This window comes from Cupressus sempervirens, chromosome 6 (assembly GCF_028749045.1).
Source record: "Cupressus sempervirens isolate cs-2001-9-10 chromosome 6, ASM2874904v1, whole genome shotgun sequence".
Lineage (NCBI taxonomy): Eukaryota > Viridiplantae > Streptophyta > Pinopsida > Cupressales > Cupressaceae > Cupressus > Cupressus sempervirens.
In genome coordinates, this window is record NC_143123.1 from 691,705,503 (window position 1) to 691,727,722 (window position 22,220).

Genomic DNA, 22,220 nt, shown 5'->3' on the forward strand with positions numbered 1-22,220 from the left:
ATTTATTAAAAAGCCTTCACGCTTTCAATAGTAGTCAGGCTTATAATGCATGTGACATACAAAGAGTCTTTTTTAGTAGCATGAGTGCTAAATATATCATCGTTTTATGTATGATTAGATATCGTAAAATCATCATCATTGCAAGCACAGCTTCCAATGTGAGTTTATATTTTAACTTCCTACATGCCAGATCATAAAAGATCATTTTTAGATATTAAAATTGTCTGTATGATATAAATCAATTTAAATATAATCAGTCACAATAAATTTGAAAAGGTTAAAAAGCAATTGAAGAATTTCCGTGTCCAGTCACATTCCTTTACAAATGAGTGAGGAGAAAAAATGTTTGCAGGATCATAGTTTCTGCATACAATACAAGAGCTAGTGTATCAAATCTTTGGACAAAAGTCGTAAAGAATGCTCACTTAGTTGAAACCTGATTTGAATTGACAATATCCATTTAGAGGAACATGATTCCCAGAATACATTCATAGGGAACTCAAAGCAGGCAGATATTGCACAATTTAATGACAGGAAAAACCCAATCAACCTGAGACAAACTCAGCAATATCATGATTTCCCATGTAATACATCATAAAATTTACCTGAGACAAACTATGCAATATCATGATTGCCCATGTAATACAGCATAAAATTTTACATTTGTCTATTTTTGAGCTTTGATCCAGAACGGATAAAATTGTTCCTTGATGATCAGCAATGTTGTATACTTTACAAAACTGATGAAGACCTTTGCTATTTTACATCTTCCAGCCAAAAAGCCAGAAATAACTCCCGAAAATATAGGGCTGTGCACCACCTTCACCATTAAATGTCACAGAGAAGATAGTGCAAACTAAAATTTGAAAAAAGAATGTCAATCAACATGTAATCACACTCTACCTTCTGCGACTAAGGAAAAACTCATAATCAGAATGTTTGCTGATAATGGAAGTTCTATCTTTCTTAGCGCACCCTCTTGCCAACATGGATCCCGTTTCTTCAAGAGTCTTCAACCGTTCTTTAAGCACGTCAGAAGGATTTGCAGAAATGTTTTCTTTCATCGCATGTTCAAATTGTTTTTTCGGTACAAACCAACCCTCAGCCTGCACATGGGAAAAAGTCTTAAACTCGTTTGAATTAAACACACTTCAAATCAACCAAATTTGGACATCATTAAATTCATTAAGATTTAAACAAAAGACACAGACAACCAGACATTTTCAACAAATTTACTCTCCAAGAGAGCAATTCAGGCAACTGATGAAAACTTTGCCTATAATACCATGCAAAACTTCTAACAGTTCCAACATCTGCATATGTTGTGTGTCCTAAAATGGCACTAAAATACCTCAAATAAGGAGAATGTATGATATGTTTTTGTAAACATTATCAGAATACATTGCATACTATAAATTCTACAAGAAATTTACAGATCGTAAATAATACACCAAAAGGAAGAATACATCTCAGGTTATATAGACAGTGAAACAAATTTATTTTCCGAAGCTTTATATGGCCATATTAAATCTCACCTTCTAAAGAAGGAAAAAAACAGTCAACCTAAATTATATTATACACAACACATGCACATGGCTTACAAGACCACGGCTCACAAGCCTTGGACGCTCTGTAATGAACAGGTCTACAAAGAATACCATGGAAACATTGACCCATACAGAAGTCAAATATGCCTAACAAGCTAAAATCCAAGCACCCTAAGCTTGAAATCCCAATGTTTAGAAAACACACACTGAACTTGCGTGCATTTCATTTTGTTTTACCATTTCAGTAGTCTCAGCAAACAGCAATTTAAACAGAACTGAAAAGTTGAAACTTGTAAGCCACAAAGTAGTGGCTTACATTCTATGCACCATAGCCTCCTTAAATCTGATTGAAATTTTCTGATCCAGTGGCCTCTGAAAAGCTTGTCCATCAGAAAGGGTGAATGTAAAGGCAAGCAAGCAATCCTAACTATAATGACAGACTATGCTTTACGTTCATACTGTTATGAATGGGATAAATCATACAAGTTAAAAGAAGTGGTGGCTTTACATTCAAACTGTTATATAAGGGATACAATCATACAAGTCACAAGAAGTGGTGGCTGAGCCAGACAGAGGAGGATGACTTCAAGGTTTTAAATGCAAATAAAAAATCAAGACCTCCAAAAAAGGAATGTTGATTTCTGCAACCACTGCACAACTTCTTCAACTTTTGAAATAGGAGTAACTTTTGAAGAAATTAAAAGAACCCACAAAGAAATTAATTTTGCTTCATCAAACTTCTTAAAATGTCCACAAAACTTGTGACAGGCCACTTTTCAAAAAATGATTTGAACCTAGAAATGAAAGTTTTTATCTTCTACAATGAAAACTCCCATATTCCTCTATAGGAATACATGTTGACTATATTTTTCCTACCACCACCACTATGCTAATCTTCAAGCCAAAATCTCCTGAAAATCACATTTCTACAACAAGCTACAGACAAGACTTTATCAACATTAAAATCAAATAAAACTATTAAATCTACAAATCTATTTAAAATTGTTCATGACCTCTATTCATCCTCCTCACTGCTGCACCTTGTTGTCTCATCTTCCTTTCAACACACTTATCCTCTTTTTCTCTATTTTAGTAGACTTTTCCTTCACTACGCACTGGTTTCCTTCTGTTTTTATTTAAATCTTTGTTGTTGCTTCTTCCTCTCTTCAGAGCGCACTTATTTAAACTGAAAGAAAACCTTTGGAATTCCTATGCAGCTCTGATTTGTTCCAGTTCTGGAAGAAAACCTTTTCAACTTCAAATTACTGTTCAAGAACCTGGCACTTTGTCTCCCTATGTGCCAATCCAAGATGTGTCTGCATCAATTTTCGACAACCTTGAATGTTGCTTTAGGGACAATATTGAGGTTCAGTACAGCCTATCATCTGCAAACAGATGAACAAACTCAGCAGGTGAATCAGGTGGAGGATTTTCTTAGGATGTACTGCATGGATCAACAGTACACATGGGAAGATTATCTTCCCCTAGTGGAGTTCACATACAAGAATTCACATTATGCATTATTGGGAATCGCACCTTTTGAGGCACTTTATGGAAGTGTTGTACTACTATCAGCTAGGATAGTGTCACACCCCTCCGGGATGTTCTACATTAAACAGTGGTTTTGCAAAATGTGCCCTGAATGGTTTTGGCTTTACATTAAACAGTGGTTTTGTAAATTGTACCCTAAATGGTTTTATTTACACTGAACTGTGGTTTTGCAGGTTGTGTCCTAAGCAATTTCTGATTTTATTTTAAGTTAATATTGGTTTTATAAATAATGCCCTAGATGAGTTCTGCGTGAATTAATTCATGATTTTGAAATATTCTTATTTGTAATGATAGGTAATAATGAATTCCATTCAATGTTAAGATGTCGTTTGTGGTTAATAGAGTCAGGTAGCTGTAATTATTATTTTGAATTACGTATTTTTATAAATTTACCATAATATAATAACAGACTAACTACTGTCATTTGACAAGTGGTTGCAAGACTTACACGAGTTCCTGGAGCAAGGGGGAAGGTATCATCGGGAAAGAGTAATGCGGTATGAACGATAGGGCCAAGGTCTTTAGGAAACTGGTAAAGCTGACTAGCCTAGGATTAGAGCAACCTAATAGGCTAGGGGTTTTAAGGAAGTGTTGTCCTAAGTCCATCATCCTGACTTGCACCTAGCTCTGACAACTTGCTTGCGACACTTTAAATTGTTAAACTTAACCCTTTTTGACTTCCTCAATCCTAGCTCACCTCAGATTTTGAGCATATATGGAAGGAAATATAACTAAGCATTTACATATTTATCTATACTAACACACGTCCATATACTAGTGATTAGTCCATATATTATCATGGCAACCTTAATAACATTCTAGATTCAAATAATTATCGATTTTCAAAAATAAGATTACCTCTTTTCAACTCACCCCCCCTTTATGATAAATATGATTCTCTTTCTAATCTTATAATAAATCATTATCATCAACAGATCCTCTAAACCATGGATCATAACCTTAATCGGGGAGTCACATTGATCCCAACTTTAGGATAATTAAATATATACAACTAGTCAGCAAGGAAGCCATGATACAAATTGGATAAATTTAACAAGATCTTTAAAGTGGTCGGATAAAAACTCCGTGAATGGCACGATCCAGCTATTGCTGAAATATCATGCCCAGTCATGTGCACCTATGGCTGTGATGCCATCACTTTTAGGGTAGCATTCTGGGGAAAAGAGGATGAGCTAAAACGATTTTTCAATCTTGCTATATGGGAGGAAGAGTTTTATTGAAGAAAGCAAGGAAGAAGCTCGTTGTTCTTTCTAAGCAAGAAGCAAAATCACGATTTTGAGAACAGAATTGTTGGTGGGTTATGTGGTTGCCACTTCCTACTTTTGTACAGTTATTCCCTTGAATAATATCTTCTAAAAACCCTGTGTAGTACCTTCACTTAAATTATACTGTCTCCTGTGAATATCAATCATCTGGAGTATACGGTATGCAATGGGGTCTCTGTAAGGCTATACATACTGAATGGGTCGCAGAGAAAGTCTCTTTCGCTGCAGACGTCTCAACTTCAAATTCCAACATTTCATTGTCGTAATACTTGGAGCTCAGGTGCATTCTTTCTTCTTGATGAGTTGTTAACTAGCGTTTCATGCTTAAGGTTGTTGTGCGATCTTTAAGGTTGCAGAACGTAGCATTATTCATGTGCTGCAAAACTCTTTAAAACTTTTATTTGCCAGCATATAGCTGTAACTATCATACATTTTATTCCCAATTGCCTTCTTGGCTGAATGCTAGAACATATCGATTGTATAGCTTCTTGCTGTGTACAGCTTAAGCAGATTATATGGTTTATTCATCCGGGTATATTAATATCATTAAACAGGAGTTGGGAAGTCCATGTGCACTGTTGAAACATTATACTCTCTTTTCACACAGTTGTAATATCAGAAAAGTACAGCTGGGTAAGCTACTGTGGGTTATGTTGGTGAGAAATCAGCTGTAGCTTTCTGATGTTATAACTGTGTGTAAATGGTAACTTCGAACAGAATTCCAACCATGAATTATAAAAGTTGGTGACCATTCATTTAATAGTCCAATTCGCAGAGTTCAGAAAACTGCTCAATATCATCCATCAAATCAGATTTATCTGTCATTTCAACTCTAGTAAAACAGTAAAAGGGTCCTAATCCAAGAAATGACAAAGTAATAACTTCTTCTATCATTTGCAAAACTTTTATCTGTTGGGATCAGGTTGACCTCAAAAACAATAGTTATGGTTCAGTTTAATTCCACATCACAAATGCTAAAGTCAGCATTCAACTTGAAATAACAATGAAAATGTTTAGCATGGACATATTACATACTAGCAAACCACGAGGTTCAATAGTAAAATTCAAATATTGGACTATACCCTTAAAAGTTGGTAGTCATAGGAGGGAATCCTACACAATAATAACCATAAACAAAAAGAAACTATTTACGAAACAAGGTGCAAGTGGGATAGGGCAGCAGGCTGACTTCACAGAAGTGAAATCCATGGCTAAGGTGCACTAGTCCAGTGTTGGTCAGCCCTAAGAATTCCAGATACACCTATAGTCAAGTATCATACCAAGACATCAGGAGCTAAAGGTATGACCAAGTTGTAGGATTTTGATGCCAATTCGTAGAAGACTGGTCCTAGATAACCTCATCCCTTGCCAAAGGCCGGGCTCACTTCAGAAGGAAGTGTGCAAGGGAGGATCAGAAGTGAACCACAGTTGGGCAGATAAACGCCCCAATGATATTTTTCCCCTATTCGAAGTTAAAGTCTAGACAGTTGTGGAAGCTTTCTTTCTTTTGCTTTTATTGCTCAATAAGTTCTTTCTCCTTTGTCATTTTGTATCAGTATAAATGTTCATGTAGTTGAAAATCTTAAGGGCAAATGGATTTATCTTCAGTATTATTATCTTGCAAGGTTTACTTTTGCTATGTAATTAATTTTTTATTGTTCTACAAAAAAAAAATGCAAGCACAATTTTGTCATATAGAATAGCTTTCTTTTCTAAAACTTGTTCCAAAATTCAAACACAACTAGCCGTTGCTTTCTAGTCAAAATTAAGCATATTACAGATAGGGTGGAGGACAAATTGTTATTGGACCAAACAAACTCAACAAAATGGATGAACAAATAAGTTGATTAGAGGAAAGCTAAAAGAACTTTCTAAAACACAGAAGAGCTGACTGACAAGAATAGAGCATCCAAACAATTCTCAGTGTGAGACAAGGTCTTCTTGAAGATTAAACCTCACAAAAGCTCAATCTCATTTGGGAAGTCTTCAAAGCTTACACCTAGATACGTGGGCCTTTTTGGCATGCTCAAAGTAATCAAACCAGTTGCCCTATAGACTCGCTCTATCACCATCTCTCACTCATATTGACAATGTTTTTTGTGTGTCTTTCCTCAAGCCATATCACCCCAATGCTTCTCACATCCTTGGTTAGTGTGCATCACAGGTGCAGTGCCTAGGGATGGTCCTAGTTTAGCCCACTCAAATTGTTGACAAGCATGGCCAGATTGTGCAAAAAGGAGATAATGCAATGTTAGGTCCAGTGGGACCAGTATTCAGCATATAGTGCTATGTGGGTGAATGTTGGGGACATTGAATATTCCTTTCCACATTTGATTTCTGTAATGTCCCCTCTTTAGTTCGACATGACATTGATCATGGATTTTGCCTATTCCAGACTCTCGTAGGCAAATGGTGTGGAGAGAGAGTCAATTCTGCGGATCAGATGGTCATATCTTGCTCTTGAAGAAGTGTTAAGAGGTTATATTTTATTATTATGTGTTATTGGGGCCTACATGTTATAATTTTAAGTTGAGTTGCACTTTTTATTTTATAAAATTACTTTATTATAAAAAGTGCATTATAATGAGATTTTATAAAGGATGTTTCTAGAAGTTCTAGAAAAAATGCATTATAATGAGATTTTATAAAGGATGTTTCTAGAAGTTCTAGCAACTTCTTAGAAAAGTGAATAAATAGAGGGTTGGGCCTCTCATTTTGGACATGCTTGGATTTGAGATTTCTTCTACTTCTTCCATTGTGGAGCAAATTTGTAGTCTCTTGGGTCTGCAAATTATTATTTGATCTTTGGGAACGAATCACTCCCTTGGATTGGCGACTTTGAGGGTGTGAAATATCACCTGAATTGTTGCATTTGAGGAGTTGGTAATTCAGCCATCTCATTTCGACTTCATTGAGATTCAGTTATAAGGGTTTACTTTGGTTGGAATAAGGGTTTCAGTTGTGCCCTAGCATTTGTGGATTGGTTAACAGGGTTTGAAGACACAGTTGTGCATTATTTTCAGACTACCAGTCCAGGGTTTGGACCCACGTTTTTGCTCATAACTCCTAATTGGCTTGACGGATGAATTTCATATTTTAGGGGGTTATTCAGCAACCCTAGGCGCCCAGATTTATTGCTTTTGGAGTGACAAAAAAATGCTGCAATATTTTTATCTAGCAGCCGTACCAGGCCGTACCTGTACGGCCCTGTCAGTTGGGCAGCAGCAGCGATTTTGTGAGTCGGTTTGGGGCAGATTGTGAGGTCTTCGTGTGGCATTAATTCAGCATTCATATCTGGCAAAATTGGAGCTATTCCAGGTGCACAAACTGAAGTTTTGATTGCCAAAATATTGCATTAGAACAGTCAACACTGTCATTGCATAAATAGTTATTTCCAGTCATTAATAACTGTTGTAAAAGTTTCGTCATTTGCATTCCAAATCTAAACTGGGTTATTGTTCATGTCATAACATTGCATTGTCAAGAGCTTGATGTATTAGAAGTGCATAGTTGTGACAGTCTCTCATTGTCATCAGTTCTATTTGCTGTCATAAAAATCAGAATTGCATTGGACTTCATATTTGAGTTTCATATTGTCATCTATCTCTTAGTTGGTAGTGTTATAATCTGGAATTGTTGTTCATACATTATTGGCATCATATATTGAGGTTTCGTTGTACAACAATTAGTAATATTGCAGCCTTATTCGGTTACATGCCAACTGTTTGACAAAATTCCTAAGTCCAGTTTGAGGGTTTCAGTGGCCTTTATAGTAAGGGTCATTACAATTTCGTAGACTATTTGGGTGAATGCTAAGGACAATGTATGAGTGGGTGTTTTTTGTGTGTTTAAAGTTTTAAACACAATATCAAGACAATGTGTCTTCTTGGTGAGGAATGATGTCAAGTGTTGACCTTGCATGTCCTAGATTTTAGGAGATATAATGGACTTTATTTGACTTTTACTCATGATTAGACTTGTTTTGACATATGATTATTATGCAATATGATTAATGTTCTATGAATGGGCGACTACTGAATGCATGTTTATTACCTCATGTATAACTGTTTATGGATTTGGATTTATGTGCTACCTACTGGTGGAAATTTTGAGTCCTACAAGTTGATGGCAGGTACGAAGGTGAGAATGTGATCTAAGTAGAGGTAGCTAGTAGTTTGGCAGAAGTAGGTTTGATAGGATCCACCACATACACCCTTGGTTTGACAATAATGCGTGTTTTAAAGAAATCCTAACCCAATCTACATATTGTAGTATGAAAAATATTTGTGTTTGAACAACTAGGGTAATATTGTGATTTTCATTCATTTAACCATTTAGAAAATGCTTTTGTGACCTTACTTATTAGCAACTTTAAGGCAATTAAATATTTTACTAATAAAATGACTATTTTCTGTAGAAGGATATTACGAAAGCTAAAATTCCATTTTTATGTGTAACATTTAAAGTAAATGGGTTGTTTTGGTTTTTAACTAGTGTATTAATTGTTTACTCCAAAGAAGTGAAAATCGTTTTGCAAAAATGGTAAAAACTTGAAGTAAAATAGTAAATAATTATTATTTTTTTAAATAAGGGGCATTTCCACATTATAGATATATTGAGAGTAAATAAAAAATAGAATTTACCTAGTAGATTGGACATAATAGATTTTTATCATTTATAATTTTATATAAATATAAATAGTCGATTTCATTGCACAAAACATACCACAACAACATAAAAGATAACTAGATGGAGACAATTGCCAAAAGCAAATTACGATATAGTTTGTGACTTTCTACAAAATCAAAAGTAAGCAATGGCGTGCTAGGCCTGGTTGATTAAATTTTTTAAAATTGGTACTTAATGATAAACTGGTCATTTTTATCCAGGAACACAAGGTCTAAAGGAAACAGTAGAAGAGACTTTTATATCTACAAAATTAAAAGTAGAAAATTCAAATTTCGGAAGTTTACTAATTGCATTTCCTGACATCTTACAGAATAGGATATTTAACACCTCTAGTTTTGGAAAAAATATAATATAGATTTGTAGATTTCCTAAAATGTTATGGGTGCTAACTCAGGCCCATTCCAAGAGAAGTATGCGAGCTTAAGTTTACTAATTGCATTCTGCAATTATCTTCTAGAAGTTGAATGCATTTCTATAACTCCTATAGGCAAATTTAATGTAACTGATATTATCTTCTTCTTTTTGTTAACTATATTTAAAAAACCTACAATTCATCATAATTGACATATTTCTGATGTTGACGAGTAAAATTATACATGATCATGTCCGACTCCGAATGAGGTTTGCAAAATTGTTAACTCACTATATAAGTTTTTAGTATTTACTGCATAACAAATGAGTCTTTACATAATAAACGATAAGAAAATATAATAACAGAAAACAAATACAAAAATATATAAAACAAAAACAAAAAATTACAGCTAACTGCCATTTTTTAAGCTAATATATACTATAGAGTCATAACTAACTCTATAACAAAAACAAAAAAATTATTGAAAATAATTAATTCCCAACCTTGCAAAAATTTGTTTGGAGTGTGGAATCGATGGACTTTTCTCTCACCACAAATGCAAACAAGAAGCTGAAAGCAAGTGGACTCTCATGTGCACAGAAAACAAACGATTTATCCCTTCTATGGCTCCCATGGCAAACAATGGCTCCCATAAAAAACAAATGATTTAATCCTTGTCTACAATAGACTCCTCAGACAATTGCAGATATGTCATTCAGAGGTCATGTGGTGGCATTAAATAGAAAAAGAAGACTTTCATTTGGCGTCGTTTAGGTTTTGCTGGCAACAAATTTTCACACATCTTCAAACGATTAATTGCAATTTTGTAATGATTAAATGTGGTTTTATCATGATTAAATGTAATTTTTTGGACCTCAAAGTCATTGACTATGTTGAGCTTTGGGCGATTTTTGGGGGACAAAATCAGGAGCAACCCTGATTCAGGATTAATCTCAAGTAATCGTGACTTTTTGGATATTTTCACTTCACTGGTTTACTCCGTAATAATTATGGGATATTTTTGGAATTTTGTTTTATATGGAATTGTGTATTTACGAACCATCTGTTTTTGGGTCTACATATGGTGACATGATATAGGACTACCTTGTCCTCCTTGAGGGAGGCACCTAACTATGCTACAAATGAGGTGCACATAGCTTATCCTTTGTGGTTTTGCACTTGTGACCTCTCTCTCAAGAGCACAAGTTCTCCACCACTAGGCCAGATAAGTGTGAGCACGAAGTGGTATATAAATGATATGCAACCAATCAGAATTAGTCAAAACCAATATAGAATAAAGAAATACATATGCAGTACATCTCCAGCAAACATGTAAAGTACAAACACAGATTTAATGCATGTACAGTCCACCTAACTAGATACCTTGCCAAGTAAGTTTATTCTATACTAGGTGCTTAATACGCAATAAACTAAATAAATGAATGTGTCAACATGACAACATTCTAGGAGCATAATACTCTACAGAGTTTGAGATTTGTATTTCTATGCCAGAATTGCCACAGCCCCATTCCGTATATTTTGACTGTAGGGATTTATCTCTACTTTAGTTTGATGTCTATAAGGTATCAGCTGCTTCATTGTGAGCCCACATCTTTAACTATTAGCTTTGCACTTTGAGACACCTAGCAAACTTTGTGAATTTAATTCTTCTAGTCTGTTGGCAACAATTACACCATGAATAGTTAAACAAGACTTTTGTTAAATAATGGCAAAAAACAATGTTCCGAAGAGGTGTCAGTTGTGTCATCAGCTGGTGACAGTTGGAGACTTAACCAACCATGTCGACTATATCTGTATGGACTCTAGAACAAGTGAAAGGTGTGGTTAATGTTGGAGCTATTATGCTATGAAACATATATCATTCTGTCATTTATGGTGTAATGTGATTCTATGTTATTCATGCTATTGTTCTATTTCAGTTATCTCTGGTATTATGCAACCCTGTTGAATCTGCATATATTGTGTGATCCGTCTCAACGTAGGCATCTAACATCTTGGCATTGTTGCCTAAAGTTCCAACCTAGAGGTTAGAGCGGTGATAAGTGGAACGAGAGGCATAGCAAGTACTGATAACTGATGGCAACATCGAAAAGAGGAGGAAGTAACGCAAGAGGATCAATTGTCACTAGACCTTGTTCAGGCATGGGACACAGCAGTAGATGAGTACATACAATGGGAGGTAGAGCAAAGGGCTCTCCCCATCAGTACAATATGTGCAAAACTCATAGCAAACGAGGCAATGTACGATCTTCTGGGAAGTCTTCTGAGGTTATTCGCACGTAGACTAGTGGAAGTCAAAAGACAATGAGACGAAACAAAAAAGGAATAGACAGCAGATACTAAAATGGTTGAGGAAAGGAACTAGAGGGAGGAAGAACCACGGGACATAAGTAAGTGTTGCACACACCGTAACTCCAATAATTAATGCCACTCCTTCTGAATAAAGATAAAAGGCGTAGAAGGTAAGAAGCACGAAACGAGAAGGAAGTAAAAACTACTCTAAGATCTTTGTTTAGCTAATGGATATCTATTGTAATCTTCTGTAAATATTAGAATATTTCTAATATTTAGTTTTTCGTTTCTAGAATAGAATGTTTCTATTCTTTGCGGTTGTTTCTTAAGGAAACATCGTTCAATTTCTTGTACAAATTGATCTCTTGATCACTGTTAATAACAAGCTAATATTTTCCAGTTACTTCGTAATAAATACTCTAGATGTTTTCTATAATAATTATAATTTCTTGGTTGAAATTATCTGCCTTGTATTTTTTAAATTATTTACATGCATATTTGCTTCCAACTCTCTCTATAATCTGACTAGGGTTTCCGATTTCAGAGATCCGAATCCGGTGACTTCTAGTTTGGTTCTGCAACCCATTTTTGTCCAGATCCGTTTGTTTTCTGCACATTTCTACCACTTTTTTGTTTTTTTTTTTTTTTTTTTTTCAGCAAGGCTGTTTTTGTTCAAAATCCTAGTTTTCGGGTTTAGAAAAAAATTTTGATTCTAGATTCTTGATTGGTTTTTCTAGAGCTCAACTGGGTTGTCATCAAATTTTTCTAGCTATCTCGATTTTCAAGCCAGCCAGCTCTCTTCTAGGTCACCCTTCAAATTTTCCAAGTCTCTACTTTTTGAGGGTTGCGTGTACTTGCATGTGCTGCTTTACCATGCAAAGCCTCGTGTTTTGCCTCCCTTAAAAATTCTGAGGGGTTTTCATAAAAATAATTTCTCAAAAACAAAAAAAAAATCTGATTTTGTAATTTGCAAAGTTGTGTGGGATTCCTCTGTTGGGTTTGTGATTTTTTCTTGAAAAATTATCTGTTGGGTTTTACTATTTTTTGTATATAAAAAAATGAAGATTTGTATTGTCAAGTTTTGATTGATTTTTCACCTCAAAAATCATGTTGGATTTTGATTGATTTTTCACCCCAAAAATTATGCTCAGTTTTTATTATTTTCTCCTAAAGATCATGGATTTTTGCTGTTTTTTTTTTGGAGTATTATGCTCATCTTCAAAGTTTTGGAGCATTATCCTAACTCAAAGTACGATCAGCAGTCTTCTCAGCAAACATCCTCTGCTCCAGATTCAGAAGGCTCCGAGAAGAAAAACATTCAATGCAACTATTGTCACAAGTTTGGGCACATGAAAATTGAATTTCGAAAGCGCTTAGCTGCCCTATCTAAGCAATCTGGTTCGCAGCCCACAAAGAACAATGCAGAGCACCTTAAGCAACAGAATCTACCTTTAACACTTCTTTACAGATTCATGCTCTAGATAGATTAACCACTGAGGGAGGGTATTATGATAATAGATAGTTTCTATTACCTCTATTTAATGTCTAAAGGTTATCTATTGTAATCTTTTATAAATATTAGAATGTTTCTAATATTTAGTTTTTTGTTTCTAGAATTGAATGTTTCTATTCTTTACGATTGTTTCTTAAGGGAATATCTTTCAATTTCTTGTATAAATTGATCTCTTGAGAGCTCTTAATAACAAGCAAATATTTTCCAATTACTTCGTAATAAATTCATGAACAGACACAAAGACAACAACAGTTGACAAGAAAATATTTCGGCCCACCCAAACACAGTAATGCTTGTGGCGACATTCAAACGCTAGCCATGCAAGTAGAATGGGAGGAGATTGCATGCGAACTACCACTCCCAATCATCTTGTGGGCACTAGAGAAAGATAGAGAGGAGACCACCACTCCACCATCAGAAGTATCGGAACATTCTGAGAATAATGACGAAGAAAAAAAACTTAAAAGGGGATGGGTGGACCTCTTTGAGAGCACTCTCAGAGGTATAGGAAGCCTTGCTACATTAGAGGCCAGAATTGAGGGAATACAACCAAAGTCTCCCAGTAGGGGGGAGTATTGGCACTATCACGACGAGGACAATGATGGTAGAAGGGAAAGAGACTCACATGAGCCTCAGTGTGCAATAGAGGCACAAGGACATGTAGAAAAAATCGACCCCCCAAAATCTACCAACATAAAGTATCACATGGAAGCAAATGATGAACATTTAGACAAACAAAAACTCCCTAGTTTCAGTGGCAAGGGATCGGAGGATCCCACTCATCACTCCAAAACATGTGTAACCGTATAGGAAGCCAACAACCAAAATGACGAAGACTACTAGCTCAAGGCATTCCCACTGGTCTCAAAGGTACAGCAATTGATTTCCATACAAGCCTTGAGGCAGCAGACAAGTCAACAAGGATAGATTAAAGGATGCCTTTGAAAAGGAATTTAGATTACTCTGCAATGATGGTAAGGTGGTGACAGAAATCTATAATACATGCCAAGGGACCATCACATGCTGAAGGAACTAATCTATAAAGTGGAGAATCAACATGTAGGTAGCCTGAAGAAGATATGGTTTATAGAAGAGTTGACACCATAGTTACACTGCTGTGGAGGTGAGAGGAACAAATTTTCGAGCAAGGAGGGCAAAGAGGACTCAATTTGGGGACCGATGGGGGGTGGGCGGGTTGTATTTACTATATACATGTGGTACATAGAATGCTAATTATGGAAAAAAGATGTATAACAATACAACGCATAAAGACGTAAAATTGTAATTTATTAAAATTTAAATGCTTGAACATTGAACAATATATATTCTCGAAACAGAAAATGGAAGAGTTTGCAAACTCCCCGAGTTGTTGAGTACTCTCCATTTTTTTTGCTAGGCAAGTACTCTCAAGTTTTAACTCACATTTTTATAGACACAAAAAACTAGGGGTAAAAATGTCTATGCAGGTAAAATGCTGATTAAAATGTATATTTCACATGCTGTTTTTGCTACAAAACCATGCATTTTCTCTTTCAAGATGTCCATTTCTAATTTAATAGATTTTGTAATTGAATTTTACAAAAAAAAAAAAAAAATGTTTCTTTAAGAGAATTCAATATTTAAATCTTTCTAAGTTGCTGAGTTTTTGTTGAGTTTTCTCCGGGTTTTTGCCAAGTTGAAAATTTTGGGCTTGCTGTGTACTCTCTAAGTCTAGGTTTGCAAACTATGATCAAAAGTATCAGTATCTCATCATAAAGATGATTACATTGAGCAACATGATAAGATAATACAACCAACAGGATTTTAAAAAATGTTTTTCTAAAACAAACTTTAATTTATTTTTCTTGGTAGGATTTAAAAAACTGTTTTTTTAAACAAACTTTAATTTATTTTTCTTGGATGATGGATGCCCAGCAGTCCCATGGAGGGGTTGAGGGACGCATTCTCATCCCCCTTTCTCTACCAAAACGGCGGCGGATTGGTGGCACCACTGTAGATGTCAGAATGGCATCCCCTTGTCCCCAGTGCATCCCTGTCTTGAAGACATTGGGGTTTTTTTTTTTTTTTGAGGGGGCGGGGGGTGTCCCTATGTTACACTAGTTAACACCCTTCATCTAAAAGAAGATGAAGGTAGTACCTCCATCGTCCTACAAAGAGGAAAGTAAAAAGCAAGTGATAATGACACTTCAGACGAGGCCAGTGATGGAGAGTCATGAACAATTCAAGCACTCTGCAAAGACATGATGAGGATGATATAGGAAATGAGGGTGTAAAAGGAGATAAAGGAGGACAAGGAAATATGGTGTTCAGAGTGAAATAACGAAGGGCATACCAAAGCCAATTGTCCCAAGAAATCATTGTGCAACATTTGTCAAGTAATGGGACACTCTTTGAAGGAGTGCTCGTACAACCTTAAAGTAAGAAGCACACAAGTGCTCTTTACCCAGGGAGAGCAAGCAACTTCGCCTACCACAACACCACGATAAACAAATTATTATGCTTCACCCAGTGGGTACCATAATAATGGATGAGGAATTATAATGCGTAGGATCACTTCATACATGACTTGCAGAGCAAGCAAAGAGGCGGAAGCATGCTCTACAAAGGAGGAGGTAAATTTGATAAATGTCATAGGACTTGAGGAAGAGGTCCTAGCAATCACAAAGTCCTAGATGAAAAAATCCACGTACCTTGATCCCTGCACGAAGAAAGGAAGCTTGAAGGAAGCCGGAATGGAAACAGAACTGGCAATAAAAAAACAAAGTTGAGCGCAACATACTTCCATACTGTCAGCATCAGAAGCCAACTTCATACAACATATGTTATGGACAATGACCCCGGTACGAGTGGAAAACCTACAAAAGATGCTACCACATCTGAAGGTGGCAATCACTAACATAGGTGACACTAAAGGTAGCCAAGATATTGGCAACCATGGGACAAATGAGACAGGGAAAAAAGATGCAAGCGCTACTACCTTGAGTTGTGCCACAGATTCTATGTTGTTGGCAGTAGGTGTCTGAAAAACACCCAAAGTGGTTGAAATGAAAATCATAGGGTGTACGCTAACCAATACTATTGTAGATAGAGGATCTTGCATAAATGTACTACTAGGAGAAATGTGAAAGGTCTTGGTAAACCTACACTCTCGCCGCCAGCCTTCCACTTGGTAGGCATTGACCAGCGTGGTATAGAAACCAATCGGGACACTCATTGCACAAGAGGTTGTTATTGAATTCCAACAATTCTTTCTAGATGTTGTTGTAGTCGCCCTGGAAAGGAAGGGGCATGACACCCTCCTCGACAAGGTTGGCTTATCCTAGCAAAGGCCAACCACAATTGGAAGAACACGCTTTCCATATGAGTAATGGAAAGAAATATCAAATATGTCATCGACCTATGGAATCAAGCGGTAAGCCAGGAAATGACATCGAACTCCAAGTTTGAAGGAGTGCTTTGAAAGGAAAGAGGGATGGAACTGGATGATGAGGGAGTTCTAAGACTAGGGAATTGTTTGGAAGACGAAAAAAGTTCACAAAATGGATTGTTGCACTAGCAGATGGAGGACTATGACAATTTCCATCTGGGTTGTAACATGTTGGAGCTTCTGGAAAAAATCATCGATTGGGGACCAAAGCAGTTAAAAATAAACCTAAGTTACAAGAAATTGTCAACTCAAGACTAAAGCATTTCAAAGAAAACGCAGTTGGGAACATATTGTATGCACATCAAGAAGGGAGGGGTCCGTATAGACAAACACCAACATATAACACAAACAAGAGAAGGTAGGTTGGCAAAACTCTATATGAACAAAGGAAGAAGTAGAGGCTACACAGTCTGTACAAAGGCAAGGAGGTTGTGCCGTGCACAAACGGAAAAGGAAGAAGCAAAAAATGTACAGTCTATGCAAATGTAGAAGGCATCGTACAACATACAAACCAAGTGGAGTTGGAAGGAAGAAAGAATAGACGTACAAGTGGGAGGAGTAATATCCCTAAGGTAGAGGCTATAGGGATTACCCGTACGAGGGTATTAGCACCCTATGTGTCACCCCATATTTTCTTTCCCTTTTTCACTAGTCTTCAAGTGTTTGACACCAAAGTCCCTAAATAATAATAAAGTGTCTTCATCGAAAGTTCAATCAAGTTCAATGTGGTTCAATAGAGTTCATCATGGTTTGTTGCTCTAAGTCTAAATCCTCCACAGTCTTTACAGCTCATAAAGTTCTTGGTCACCAATCCCTCACTTTGCACTTGTTTCTCTTTAAATTCTTCAGTTTGTTGTAAAAGCTGAGTCAAAAAGGTCTTTGATAAAAAGGCAAGGCCCCATTAATTTCTAAAAGGAGATAAGGTGTTACTATGGGACAAAAGGAAAAAGCCAAAAGGCGCCCACTGGAAATTTGATTCATTGTGGAAGAGACCTTTCAAGATCTATCAAGTATTGGGTCCAAACTCATTTAAGCTTTCTTATCCAGATGGTTCAGTCTTGCCCTCTTCTTATAGCAGGCAAAACCCGAAATTGTTTAAGTTGTGAAGCAGGTCTTCCTCGGCACATAGTAGTTTGTTTTGTATATAGCTAAGTCACAAGGTTCGCCGGATTTTTGGCTCCAAGTTTGAAATTTGAGGAACCTAAAAAAATCGTACAAATTCGTCATAAATTTGTACGCTCTGCCACAGGGACTAATAACATCTTCTCTTGTGTCTATAGAGAAAATAGAAGCACCAGACAGAAGCTTTCCCTATCAAATATTTTAGGTTGGCACAGAGTAATTAAACCCACACTCATGCCATGAGACCAAACAAAAATTATTGTAAAGTTTTCTAAGGTTTTCAATAAAAAATAATAATAAATAAATGTCTCTTCAAATTCGTCCAAGTCTAAAACAATTCTTTTTGGACGGCTAGGGTGAGCTATGGTGGGAATTATCTATCATTTTACTCAAACGATTGTTGCCTGCAAATAACCGTGGGTTGTAGTGGGTCATGGATTTTTGTGCGTTGCTACTAATTGTCACTACAAAGTTGACCTCTCTGCTTTTGACATTTGCTTTCGGCATCTCCTGCATTACCTACAAATTTCCTGCATAACTTGCGAACGTCTACAATGAACCATGAATTCCTCTCCGTTGGCATTTTCATTTTCAACCAAGTTGGGGCATGATTATTTATTTTTAGGTTTAGTTAAGAGTTTTAGGTTTTCAAGTTATTTGATTTTAGGTTTAGTTAATAGTGTTAAATTTTTATCATTTTATGTTTTTTTATTATTATTAATTTATTACGATTATTAGTTTTATATTATTTTTCAAATATTAAAATCATAGTTACGAGACTCTACCAGTCGGAGCCAGAGTCCACATTTTTGAGGCAAATGGCCTCTGGACTCAGACTCGATAGAGTCACTATGGACTGGCAGAGTCCAAGGACTCTCCTAACTTGTAGAGTCCTCAGCTCTAGACTCTCCCGGCAACATAACTCATATATTGCAAAAAAATTGTATTTCATTTGGTACAGTTCTGCAATTATTTCATTAGATTAACAAAAAAGAGTTACGAATTTGTTAGATAATAGATATAGAGATTTTTGGAAGGTGTTTTTTTCTCAGTGTATATTAATTCTAAAAATGATGTTGTGGTATGTCAGGAATTTATACAGGATTGAATTTTAAATAGTTCCTTGACCAATCTCAGATTATAAACACGAAGTTATAAATGTTCTTATTTCAGTCTTTTGGGTGTGTAGAAAATTATGTAGAAAGAATGCTAACTGTTTGACAATATGCCTTATGCAATTAGAATGCTTGAAATTGATTTTGACAAGCTTATTCTTAGGAAATTGTCCTTTCCCAGCTTGCCCTTGTGTATAGGACATGACACCTTTGCAGTGGGATTACTGTAGTACAAGTACAATAGTATTTAGTCAAGCAAGTAATGACATTTTTGAAAGCTAATCTAGAACTATATCCTTGCATTACAAAAGTCAATGTTCTACAGATTTTAGAAGAATAGTTATAAACCAATATAGTCAGCTCCCAATCTGAAAATATGAACAATATCTGTCATATTATAGGAAATTTAATGTTTAAATCTTCGAATGTCGTTAACCAGGTTATAGCAAATTACACAGCTGAATAGCCCTGCATCTCAAAATGAAGGATAGTTACCCAAATTGAAGGCTCATTGCAAATATTGGTTACTATCTGGGTTTCATTATGAAGAAGTCGCTTTCAGTATTGCAGAGTTCAATAATGTTGTACAGATATTTTCAGATTTACATATATTTATGTTAGAATTCTATAATGATGTATATGAGTATTTATTTATTTTTTAGACTTACATGTTCATGAATGTTAGAACTCTCTAGTGTTGTACATAAAGTTATGAACTTTCAGACTTATGTGTATATGTGTTGCTGGCTATGTCCTTGACCATTTTCATGGCAAAAATTTGTAAGCCAACTATAATTGTTAATAAAAGACTTTTACCGTTAAAAGTTGTGTTTCACCAAGCAAAATGATAGACATACTTGAGAGCCCTGTTGTTGTTTACAATGCGCACATAAGCTGTAACAAACATATTTCTCAATATCTAAGTCTTCCATGACTTGTCGTAGGCGTATTTGTAGGAGGGCATAGGCTACTATGAACCTTAATCTTCTACACTCTAGCTGATATTTTGATATATGTTTTGAACTTTTGATTCCATAGATTTCATATATTGTAGACAGTTAACAATGACACTATGCTTAACTTTATATTATGTTATTCAATTTTTTAATTCACTTTTATACTTATGTGATATATGCAAAATTGTGTTTGAGTGTTAAGTAGCTTCTACTTATCTCAATTATTGTGTATTTGATGTTAATTGACTAAATGATACATAAAAAAAGTCTTTAAATCCTTAAAAATCTTTGAATTTCATGGGTTTTGTATTTGATGTTAACTGACTAAATGATACATGAAAAAATCTTTAAATCCTTAAAAAAATTTGAATTTCATGGGTTTTTCGATTTTCCAAGTCCTTGCCGAGCCCTGGCCGAATCCGATTGCGAGTCATAGTCTAAGCCCAATTTTGACTTTTCAAGTCAGAGGCGAGTCCAAGTCCCATAACACTGATTAAAATATATCAATCCTATATTTATTTTTAATTGCTATTATTTTGTTTTATGAGATTTAGTTCTCATTTATTTAATAATACATAAGATTAAGTATTTATTATTTGGTATTGTTGCTCATTAAATTCTTATTTATTTATTACATTATTTTTATTATTTTTAATCAGTTCACAATTACAAATAAGTGATTATTATACTTTTATTTTATGATTTTTTATTATTATAGTTTAGTAGTTTTATTTTGTTTTTAATATTTAATATTGTGTTTAAAATTAATTTCTTTCTTTCTTTCTGTTTGAGTCTAATAAAATTATTTATTGTGGAGTTAATTAAAGTAGGATTTAATATTTATTTAGTTTGCATTATAAAGTTTCTTATTCTACTCTTTTATGATTTTAAAATATTCTACTTTAGTAGTTTTCTTTATTTTTTTAATTAATATCATGTTTGAAATAAATAAAACTTCAAGTTTAATAAATTTATTTAGCGTGTCGTTCATTATAATAGAATTATTTATTTATTTATTTATTTGCATTATAGAATTTAAAATAACTATTTGTATATTTAGTTTTAATGTTTTTAAAATAAATATTGAACGATTCAAAAAATATATATTAATTTTTGTTTTCATCGTGCAGGTGTATCAAAATCTCGAGTACAAAAATATGTGACAAAAAATGGTGCTAAACTTGATTGTACTAAATGCATAAAACATTGTAGAGGAAGTTTAACAAAGGAGGAGACTAGTCACTTGGTATTGTTGGAGGTTTAGGGGGAGGTGTTAGACCATGTCCACAAGTGATTGAGAAATTGAAAAGTTCTTTGCCTGAAACTTATAAACATATAATGATAAATAGCATATACTTATTTTTATTGAAAATCACATAAGGCAAATTTAATAGCGATTTTTTTGACTTGTCAAACTTTATCCAAACTTAATAGTTGTCGAACTCAAACTCAAACTCTGTGACTTAGGTAAACAATGTGTGTATCTGTGTTTTCTCAATTTTGCTTTGAATCTAATTTTTTTCGTTCTCCCTGTCTTTTATCATAACCAGAGATACTAAGTTCTTTGCATTTCTTTCAAAATACAGTCCCCAATCAAAGTCAATGTTAGCACCCTATCTCCCCCCATATTTTTTTCCCTTTTTAGCAAGTCTTCCAATGTTTGACATTGAAGTCCCGAAATAATAATAAAGTGTCTTCCTCGAGAGTTTAGTCAAGTTTAATGTGTTTCAATAGACTTCGTCACAGTTTGTCAGTCTAAGTCTGAATCCTCCATGGTCTATACAGCCCATAGAGTCCATGGTTGTCAATCCCTCACTTGACACTTATTCCTCTTTAGGATTTATTGAGTCTGCTAGTAAAAGCTAAGTGAACCACTTTGCACTAGTGGACCACTCTAAACCATGGTGAACCACATTGAACCAAGTTCGAGCAAGTTCATAGGGGTTCAAAGAGGTTCAAGGAGGTTTAAGGATCACATGTCACTGGTCCCACCAGACAGTCATATCAACCCACTCAGGCGCAAAATCGGTGATTTCAAACTTTGATAAGTCAAAGGGGGTCATGAACCCTTATGAAGCACTTTTTTTGAAGGTTTGGGCAGGTTTGTGATGGTTCACAATGGTTCATGATGTTGCAAAAAGGTAATATTTCTCAAATTTTAACTTAGGCATTGGCTTCACCGAAGCATTCTCTGCACACTCAAAGTAATAAAAAAATGGGTGAGCTGGCAAGCCAAAGTAATCATGAATGGGCAAGGTGATGTCATGATTTGGTAGATATTAAATCTTATGCAGAAAAAACATCACATTGTGGTCATTCGACATGGTTGAGGGAGAGGATATTGCAATT

The 22,220-nt window shown here is 35.1% G+C and overlaps 1 protein-coding gene across 2 annotated transcripts in view; it reads right to left on the bottom strand.

The window, feature by feature from the left end:
- Positions 1-288: 288 nt before the first annotated feature.
- The window catches only part of LOC149554085 (uncharacterized), a 105,349-nt gene continuing 83,417 nt past the window's right edge, over positions 289-22,220 (bottom strand). For both annotated transcript variants that reach the window (XM_089789423.1, XM_089789422.1), the window contains exons 12-13: positions 904-1,106; positions 289-809 (exon numbers count right to left, since the gene is read on the bottom strand). In XM_089789423.1, the coding sequence (XP_089645549.1) occupies positions 668-809; positions 904-1,106 (345 nt within the window). In that variant the 3' untranslated portion in view covers positions 289-667. The remainder of the gene's footprint in view (positions 810-903; positions 1,107-22,220) is intronic.